The 11050-nt window shown below is 33.6% G+C and overlaps 1 protein-coding gene across 1 annotated transcript; it reads right to left on the bottom strand.

Annotated features, from left to right (window-relative positions):
* Positions 1-280: 280 nt before the first annotated feature.
* On the bottom strand, positions 281-1234 carry LOC111921065 (cyclin-dependent kinase F-4). Its single transcript, XM_023916655.1, has 2 exons — positions 1078-1234; positions 281-987 (listed from the first exon to the last, which is right to left on the bottom strand). The coding sequence occupies exons 1-2, from the start codon at positions 1232-1234 to the stop codon at positions 281-283; spliced, it is 864 nt and encodes a 287-aa protein (XP_023772423.1).
* Between the last annotated feature and the right edge of the window lie 9816 nt (positions 1235-11050).

Raw genomic sequence — 11050 nt, 5'->3', positions numbered from 1 at the left:
TTATCATTTTAATATAGCTAGAGTGATATATTAAATATGATCCCTTGAAAAATGACAAAAGATTCATAAATTTTAATAATAGCAATTTGCATCTAAAGCTTTCAACCAACAACTATCTTTTATCAACATTGATTAAACAAAAAATAAATCCAGTAGATGAATACTAAAATTGTGCATGCTTCTACTTTTGAGCCAAAAACAAACTATTTCTCCCACCTCACAAATCAAATGAATGTTTTTAGAGCATATGCATCAGGTCTTCTATCGGATCCACTTCTTCTCAAACCAATTGCGCGCAACTCTTGGAACTTCTTGTCTGCTTCAACAACGCCCGTTTCCATGGTAGGTCCTGGTTGAGATGGATGGCTGGTGTAACATGGTGACAGCTGTCGAAGAAAGGATGCTCAAGTGCCTCCATAGCTGTGGGCCTCATGCATGGATTCCAGGAAAGAAGTGTAGCAATCAGACACAATGCTTCGCTGCTTGCAGATGGTAACAGTGACGCAAGAGGCATACCAGGATGATCTGGGAAACGATAATTCATATTACGTGCAAGTTGAAGTCCCTCACTCCATTTGCTTTCTGTTGGACTTCCGATCACACGGCAGATCTTATACAATACTTCTCCTCCACTATCACCTATAAACAGTGGCCGATGGATGAAGAGCTCCGCCATGATTGCACCCATTGCCCACATATCAACTGCAGCATCATACACAGAAGAACGGAGAAAAACCTCAGGGGCACGATACCAGCGTGTTGTGACATAATCGGTACATGGCTGTTTCCCATTGGTCTCGCGAGCTTGACCAAGATCAGCAATCTTTATGACATTCTTGGAAAGAAGAAGGTTGTCTGGTTTCATGTCACGATGAAAGTAGCCGTTGCCATGCATGTACGCAAGACCTTGAAAGATTTGGAAGCACAAGTTCTTAATCTCATCTTCCGAGAAAGTCTTGACTCTCATAAGTTGGAAGAGACTGCATTGCATGTATTCGAACACCAAGTACATGATGTGGTTTACTTTGAAGACTCCCTTGAGGTGTACGATATTGGGATGATTCATCTTCCGCAGTGCCTTGACTTCTATCAGATTTGCGCATTCTTCCACCGAGGGATACTTCATGTTCAGTTTCTTGACCGCAACCACTTCACCGGTTAGTTTATTCAATGCTGCGTAGACAACCCCATATGATCCACGCCCAATTTCCTTGATTATTTTGTACTGTTCCATCTTGTATGTCACTTTCTTTTTCACGAACACACACAAACGAGGAACAAGAACTGATGAAACACAAAAATCGAGGAAGGGGCTCAAGATATATAAGGGATACAGAAGAACGAAGAAAAAGAAAGGGAGTATTGGGTCGGCAGTGCTTAGTGAATGTGAAAGTAGGGTATTATTTATACTGACTGCTGGCTACTGATATATCGAGAGATTTTCATATATATATGGAAGGTTTCTGGGTTTAAGGAGTACTTGTAGTTAGTTTAGGATCGATTTGATTTACTTTGGCTCCACGGCTTATCTTTGATCTAGACATTTCCATAAATACATATATACTTGCCTAATCGGATAAATATATACATATTTTAACAAAACAAAACTGAAATTTGAAATTAACAAAATCCATAATATATATATGGCATGCAATCTGGCGGTTTGGAAATCATTGATATTCCGGTCCGCCTTGTGGTATTCCCTCATCACTATATAAACCTCGTGTTTACTTTATGATCAAGCATTCTCTAAAAAAAACATCAAACACAAGTCAAATTAATAAGTTTTTTATTTTTTTTATTTTTTTATTATTATTTTTTTAAACCAAAAAACGATATTTTAAAATTATACTTACCAAATAGATATAATTTTAAAAACATTTACCAATTATGTGTAGTTTAAAAAATTTATATATATATATATATATATATATATATATATATATATATATATATATATATATATATATATATATATATATATATATATATATATATATATATATAAAACTTTCAGAATTATTCCATATTTACTGTTTTTAACTTATATTTTTTTTACTATTTTATAAAGTTCTTGCGATCATATTTTATCAAACTTTTTTTACAATCACAAACACAACCATCAAGATTTACATTTATTTGCAGCAACCATCAACACATACATTTGCTTTTTCTTTCGATAGAAACCGCGCTTAGATTACGCATTAAATGACAACGCAATATATGAAGCTAACATATATTGATAATTAAATTAAAAGTATAATACCGATACAACATTAGAAGTAGTTCACTCTCCAGCAACAACGTTTTGTTCATGCTTCTGTTAATTTTCTATCAATGTACATCATTCGTTCATGCTTCCGTCCATACATAAAAGACATAAAACCTGCAAATGAAGAAGATGAAGCACATATTAAGCATCAAAATAAAATATTCTTTGTTAGTTTTATTAGATCAGATCATATGGTTTCATGTTACGGTGCAATAACAAAATTAAAAACAAAAATATCCACCACCAATCCACACACAAGACCTGTGAATCACAGGAACAATAACTAAATTGGAAACAAAAAAATTTACTTAATCTAAAACCAATTCATTCTTCAACAGGTCATCTGCGTTATTGAAAGAAAAAGCAAATCAAAAGTAAAAATCCATAAATCGGAAATCATGAACAAAAAACACATCATGAACAAACAGCCTTACCTAATTGAAATTCGTTAATACGTGTCTATAGTCAAAAACCGTATCGCAATCCGTTGAAGATATAAATACGTGGGATATCCGCCGGTATGAGGGGTGTAGGCTCATTTCAGTATGCTTTGGGACGCTCCGGTACGAAGTACCAAATATTGTGGTACCATGTACCAAAATTCAAAACTTATTAGATAAACTTAAGACTTGCAATCAAACAAACATCAAAAATTCAAAACAGATTACATCATACCAACAAACATAAAAAGTCAAAACATAAAACAAACTTAAAACTTAAAACTCAAACTTGTAACTTAATCCACTACTCCACCCTTTGTTTTTTTCGTTGTCCATTATCTTCGTCTTCCTCAAGATCTTCCCATTCCATGTCTTCTAGCCTTGATCCTCCCAAGTTTGTAGATTCGGGGTCTATATCCCACTTCTTGTGTGACCCTTCTTTATATTCTTTAGTAAACCTTGAACTCAAACGAATATTTAAATGTACAAAAACAATTTTGTCATCCCTTTTACAACTTAGTCGATTTCTCTTCACACTGTGAATATAGGAAAAAGTTAGGGTTGACAATTCTCGATACGACCCACGACACGACAGGAAATAAATGGGTTTGGGTTGAATTTTTCAACCCTCCAACCTGCCAACCCGTTTATTACACAGGTCATATATGGGTTTCTCAAAAAATAAACGGGTTAACCCGCCAACCCATTTATATTTTTAATTAAAAAGGTATATATATTTTTTATTTTTAAATGTATTTATGTATCAAGTATTAATATTTAATAAGTATTATCTATGTTTGTAGTAATTTTTAATTTGAACATGTTTCTACGAATATTTTTAATTTTCATTTGGATCTTTAAAATTTAAGTAGTTAACTATCTAAAATTTGGATATATTTCCATCAACCATCAATAATTTATTTATGTTTAATTGTCAATTTTATTTATGGAATCTGACCCACGAACCCAAATCTGACCCACGAACCCGCCAACCTGTGAACCCGTATAAATCAACGGGTTGGTGGGTCATATATGGGTTTATGCTCCAAACCCGTCAACCCGTGACCCGCCGACCCGTAGCTTGTATATTTAAATGGTTCGTGTTTGGGTTGACATTTTTTGACCTGTCAACCCGCGACACGCCAACCCGAACACGACACATTTGCAAGGCTTAGAAAAAGTGCTCCAATAGCTGAAGAGTTGCTTATAGGTTATGTCAATACTTTTTTTTTTTGCCATTTCAGCTAACTCCGGTGTTTCTGTGCCATAAGTAGACCACCAGTCAATTGATTCCATAGTAACCGCATCCATTTGAGTTGCCGGTATAGAATAAAGACCATTCTTCATGTTAAATGTGGCAAATTGTTCTCACAACAATCATTATTTGTCTCTATTTTCAGAAATGTGATTAAATGCTTCCATTACACCTTGTATAACTTCTTTATCAAGGTTATGTGCTTTTCTACAAGTTCCACCCGGTGCTAATGTTTCAAGATAACAAGTATCGTAAAACTATGGAGTTAAATCAAATCGTAATGGTATACTCATTTTCTCCCACCTGTTCAATACAAGTTGTTGTACTTGAGGGAAACACGATGCATACAACAAGAGAACAGAGAATTAGGGACGTCGCTTTTTGCGACGAAGAGACCTTTAGGGACGACACCAGACAATCCACTCTTGGTGTCGCCGCAAAACGTCAATGTCGTTGCTAATAACGTCGTCGCTAAAGGTATCGATTGCAGATCCGTCGGAGACACGCCGCTTTCAATCTTTGCCCTTGGTTCGGAACATGATCCAATGGATAGGGTTTGTTCCTATGGAAGGCAATAGAGAAGACACCCCTAGTGGCGAAATGTCGTCGCTATTGGTGTCGATTCGGTGACCCACATTGGACGAAATCTTGGCCCTACGATTCTTACCCGATCCAACGGTCAATAATCTCCAGAAAAGGTGCGTTGAGTTCCCTTTAGATTGTTGTCGCTAATTGCTCTATGTCGCCGCTAAAGGGTTACCCCTTTTGTTCAGCTTCCTCATCCCAAACGACGTATAATCTGTCAAGGCTCTCCATTGGTTCTCTATGGCGACGATTTACGACATCATCGCAGCTTCCACTGACGCCACTGCTCTCCACCGTCGATTAACCTCCAAAGTCGATTCCCACCTCCGATTAACCTCCAAAGTCGACTGCCGCCGCCTGCCAACTGCCACCTCCATTGCTGAGTGTCACCTCTGATTACGACCTGCTATCACCGGCGACGTTCGTTTTCTCTACCCATTTCTCTTTCTCTTCTTTTCTGGCCACCGGTTATGCCTATGACTATCATAATTGTTGATTTTTTCTGTGTTTAAGTTTTCAGTGTAAGGACACCACATCACCTTCGATTGCATCTTTGTTTTTCAGGCGAGCACCGGTTAGTTTTCTTTTCACTTCAAAGTATGTATTGTATGCATGTGGATATCTTAATCATTGTATGAATTTATGAATGTACATGTAAAATTGATGTATATATGTGAAACTATTGACTGTAGATCATGGGATTTTCAGTTGTGTTTATATGATTGTATGATTCAAGAATGTTTAGATTTTGTTAAAAATGTAGATATTTCAGGTTATTACAATGATAGTGGTACTGCAATCCCAATAGAGGTGGCCTTATTTCTTTATTTGTTTAATTCTATATCAGGATGAAAATGTTTTTTATTGACAGATTCTGAATATTGTTTTGGTTGAATGTTAGTAAATTCATTTTACCTTTTTATTTGGTGATAATCACAAAAACGGGTGGTATTATATTATACTAATCGATTTAGTAATTCTTATTCTACCAACATAAAACTTTCTTAAAAGTTGTCTTGAGATTGTGGGATGAATACGGATCTATGGGTACAAGAAAACAGTAAATTATGATGATAAGGTCTCCTTGAAGCAAACACCTTCATAGAAACCTTATAATTTCATTCCTTAATCATTTGTTTATAAAATACTAGACGAATATCCATTCGTTGCACGGAATAAAATTATACAGTTAAATTTTTGGTAATCATTCGTTATTGAAAATATTTATGTCATTTTTATTAACTACAAAATAATAATAGTTACATTTAGTTGATGAAAAATCATAATTAATTTGAACAATAAATAATATGACACTTATTAAAATCAAATCATTTAATGATCTCTGCTCACGCATTGCGTATGTATAAAATTAGTTGTGGTGACTTAGTAAGACATATGGAATATAAGATGAATACATTATTGACCCATATTTAAGTTAGCGCACTACTACATGGCATGATGCATAATTTTATATTTGCATTGATGGATTATTTGGGCATGGAACCCTCATTAAAGAAGTTCACTTTCCAAAAAACAATAGTTATAGTACTCACTATTTTAATTAACTATTGTTATAATTTATTAAATTCAAATTTTTTGATGATGTTTTAATTTCATCCTGAATATTATTTAAATAATTTAACCACTTTTTGTAATGTAACATAATTTATTTTATAATTTTATGTTTTTTTAACTATTATTATTATTATTATTATTATTATTATTATTATTATTATTATTAATTTAAAAACAACTTAATTGAATTTTGGTTATTATATTTGTCGTATTTAGTAATTTCTTTTCTACTATTTTAAAAAACTTATGTTGGATTTTTATTACTTTAGTTTTTAAATTTTACATATTATTTTTTAGTTTGTTTGATATATTAATTTAGGTTATGATGCGGTAAAAAAAATATTTCCTATTTGTAATGATGTGGTAAAAAAATATTTAATGTATTATTTAAATTATCAACCACTGTTTGTAATTTAATATAATTTAATTTATAACTATATGTTATTTTTAAATATTACTATAAATTAATTTAAAAACAATTTAATTGAGTTTTAGTTATTGTAAAAAATAGTTTTTGGACATCTTTTAGTTAATTCGACTTTTAGATTTAAGATTTTTATATTTGTCGTATCTAATATTTTCCTTTTAACTATTTTAAAAAAATATACGTTGAATTTTTAAAACTTTATTTGATATTTTAGTTTAGGTTTTAGTTTTTGCACTATGTTTTTAAGTTTGTTTAATATACTAATTTACGTTATTTATTTAGCACCACATTGAAGTCAATAAATTTAGTATATCATATTGGTAATTGAAGAAGTCTTTCATTTATGATAATGATTATAAGTAACAACATATTTAAGTTAATAAAATTATATGGAAATATGAATAGCTGAGAGTTTCAAATTGATGTGGTGAAAGGAAAAATGCTTCTTTTATAGTAGTTTACACTATATTTTTAAGTTTAATTAATATATTAATTTAGGTTATGTATTTAGCACTACATTGAAGTCAACAAATTTAGTATATCATTGTGATAACTCAAAAAGTCTTTCATTTAAAATAATGTTTATAAGTAACAACATGTTTAAGTTAATAAAATTATATGAAAATATAAAGAGTTGGGAGTTTCAAATTGATGTGGTGAAAGGAAAAAATGTTTCTTTTATAGTATAGTATGATATAATGATCATTATCATTCAATAATACAACCATAATAAACTAATTATATTATGTATAAATTAGTTATTGAAATATTAATCACTTTAAGTAAAAATTAGATTAAATGAATCTTATTATGAAAACAAAAAAACTACCGATTATATATGAAAATTTAAACTCAAAAAAGTAAAAACAAATAAACAATCTTATTATGAAAACAAATAACTTAAATAAAAAAATTAGATTAAATGAATTTAACGCATCGAAAATCACCTTAAATGTATTGACATTTAGAGTTTGAGACATTGCAATCTAATCAAATATATTATTATTTTATCATTAGAATACAAAAGAAAAACAAAAAACATAAGACAGTAAATCTACTAAGTTGTAATCTAATAACTTAATTATTGAAAGTACAATGCTATAAAAATAAAAAGTAGGTTTTTAGTTACTTAATCCGTCATATCCATTCACTTTATCACTTCAATATCTATATTTACAAAAATAATAATAATAATAATAATCCACTATACTTTTTTGTTGCAAGTGGTTCGATACTACAAGAGTTAAATCTGATAATAATTTTACCAGTATCGACCCATAACACGAATTAAGCAGCGAATATCAACTCATATTTGCTACGCAGGCCAAAAAATTATAGTTTTTCAGGTTGTCAGTTTTTTGGATTCCATTGCTCCATCTCATAGCTGTTGTGATGGGCCATGGAGGTGACGGTGGTGAGGAGTCACCACATCCGTTCGGTGGTGGTTTTAGTTATCACTAGAATGGTAGTAATTAAGATTTATTCTAATTCATTGTATTTCTATTGTATGTATATATAAAATTATTTTGACTAAAATTTTTTTATGAGTGGTGCCTCCAAAACGAAGAGGCGTGGCAGTAAACCAAAAAATGCACAAATTATTTGCAGCTAACGACAACCGGCCTCTGAAGATAATATTTGACATAAATACTCACATGCCAATTGAGGAAGTATACGGATGCTTCATTTTGGGAGGTTGGGAGCTATTTGTGGCCAACATCGATTTCAGTAAGGACACATGGACAGACGTTTCTAGAGCCCAAAGGATTGGCATGTTCCAGTACCATTCGGTAAATTATTTATAAAGTTATATATTTAATATATTTAATTTTGATTTATTTTTAATTTATGTATTTTTTTTGTAGACATGGTTTGATTTTGGAGAGATTACAAATGATCACATGGCTCCAACTTATTGGGCATCATAGAGGCTGCAAAAATATTGCAAAAACTCGTTTGACTGGTTTTGAAGGGGATATGGAGGCAGTAAGGGCTCAAGCCCCTACGGGTATGGACCTGTAGTGGTGGAATGCTGCTATTGACCACTTCTTAATAGATAAGCATAAAAAATGATCCATTGCAAACAAAGAATGTCGGAAGAAGATGTAGTTAAGAATCGTGGAGGAACATGTAACGCCCGTAGATCCGGGCTAGTCAATTTAGAGATAATAGGGGTTGAAAACGACTTTTTTACAAAAGATTATTTAGAATAAATAATCTTAACCAAGTTGTATAATATGTCTCAAGGGTTCCGTACATATAAATAACACCGAAATCCGAGTTATAACGAAGAAGTTATGGCTCGTCGAAGTTTTTCGGCAAAACCGGCACGGCACCGGGAGACGTAAATAGTCAAATTATGATAGAAGAATTTTTAGCCTTAGTGATATAAACAAAGTTGTAGTATACATTAAACCGAGAACATACAAAAAAAGAACTCCCAAATCTGACTTCGTATGAGGAAGTTATGAATTTTCTAAGATTTGACTTAGCAGTGCACAACCCGAAGCTCGAATTTTAGTTTGAGCGATTTTTGGCTTATGCGACCTAAATGAGAGTTGATGATCTCGTTAATAGGAACTCAACGGTAAAAAGACAGACGAAAACGGAGTCCGTATGAAGGAGTTAAAGATTTTTCGCAGTCATTTAACAGTCTAATCTCCTCCTTCTGTTAAATTTAAGATTGGCCGAGAATTAGCTGACGGAGTCTAAATGAAAGTCGTAGATATTGTTTTTACCTACGCGTGGATATAAAGAACGTCAAAAACAGAGCTCGTATGAGGAAGATACGAATTTTTAAAGTTGGAACTCGAAAATACGAAGCCTGTTGCGAGATTGACGACGTGGCAGCATCTGGGCCGTTCGATGTTGATCAAGCCTCGCATCGGATGAGTCACACGTTGCCTCGCCTATGCCCTGCGTCCGAGGCCAAGTACACCCAGCGTACTTTGGTTCTTATCCACTCCGAGATTAGGCCACGTGCGAAGAGAGCTGGAAGCATTATCCGAAGCTACGCCCAACGTAGCACTTCGATACACCCAACGTACCACCGAAGTCTGGCCCTATAATAGGGTGCGAGATGTTCAGAGGAAATCACACCGTTCTTCACTCTCTCTCTCTAACTTCTTTCTCTCTGTAGGGTTCCAACCCCCCCCCCCCCCTAAACTCTAGGTAAACCCCCTAGCACCTGAAGGAAGCCCCGAGACTCCCGGAGTCCCGAGAAAAAGGGTCTTTCGGTTCGGAAACGTTGCTCCAAGCGAAGCCCGATTTTCTATAAAACCCGCTGTAAGTGAGCTACGCCTACGCTATTTTTAATATAGCTTCTAATTAATTATAGTAACGTTATTAGGACCTTATGGAAATTATTTGGGCTATTATTATGGGTTATATAAGAATTGTTTAAACGCTTATATAATAGTAATAATAGCTAGACTATTAATTAGTCTCGGTGAATATTAGACTAAACCCTAGAAGTAATGATACTAGGTTTTGTCTAAGGAAATTGTTTTAAAAGTAACGAAGTGTTGTCTGAGTGTCGAGTCACCACCTTCTCAAGTGAGTGCATAGTTACTTTCATATTACACATAGATATGAGGTATTTAATATAAATTACGTGCTATGTGTGCATATTATCTGCATACTTGCTATTTATGTTGGATGAACGTTTTTATACATGTTTTAACTGAGTTAAACTGTATACATATTTTATATCTACAAATATGTTGGGTATAACATGGGTAGATGAATGATGAGAGATAAAAGATGATGTGAGTAAACATTGGCAGCTATAAACTTAGTGCCCAATAAATAAACACCGGAAGCTATGGACTTAGTGCCTATTGGACAAACGATGGTAGCTATGGATTTAGTACCTATTAGGTAAACATAGGTAGCTATGGACTTAGTACTTGTTAGGTGTTGGTAGTTATGGACTTAGTATCTGGTAGCTATGGACTTAGTAACTGTTAGATAAACGTTAGTAGCTATGGACTTAGTACCTACACTGCTAGCTATGGATTTAGTACCCGATGAATGAACTTTTGCAGCTATGGAATTAGTGCATTGGCAGCTATGGACTTAGTGCCGGTCTTATAACCCTGGAAGCAAGGGATTCGGAATAAACAAATAGATGACTCTTAGGGTAGACTCTTAAGAGTAAGGAAGATAATGGGGATGGGTATTCAGAATTCTATAAGCCTTTGAAGTGACTGAATAGCCTAGAAAGATTCCCTCATCCGCTTTAACATCGAACTTGTTTCGGTTCTCTTTAGAGTTGAAAATGAAGCATCAGGAACCGAACACGTGAAAGAACTTGACATTGGGTTTTCGGTTGTTCAGAATTTCATATGGAGTGATTAAGAATTGCTTGTTAAGTAAGGATCTGTTTTGAGTATAACAAGCAGTAGCAACAGCGTCAGCCCAGAAGTATAATGGTAGAGAGGCGAAGCTCAACATGGTTCTGGCTGCTTCACATAGGGATCGGTTTCATCTTTCAA

This window comes from Lactuca sativa, chromosome 5 (assembly GCF_002870075.4).
Source record: "Lactuca sativa cultivar Salinas chromosome 5, Lsat_Salinas_v11, whole genome shotgun sequence".
In the NCBI taxonomy this organism is placed as follows: domain Eukaryota; kingdom Viridiplantae; phylum Streptophyta; class Magnoliopsida; order Asterales; family Asteraceae; genus Lactuca; species Lactuca sativa.
The sequence above is the reverse complement of the archived record's forward strand: the minus strand, read 5'-3'. Positions and strand labels throughout refer to the sequence as shown.

Coding starts and splice junctions, on each gene's coding strand:
- LOC111921065 (XM_023916655.1), bottom strand. CDS start 1,234: ATGGAACAGTACAAAATAATCAAGGAAATTGGGCGTGGATCATATGGG. Junction 988..1,077: donor AAATCTGATAGAAGTCAAGG/CACTGCGGAAGA, acceptor TCGAATACATGC/AATGCAGTCTCTTCCAACTT.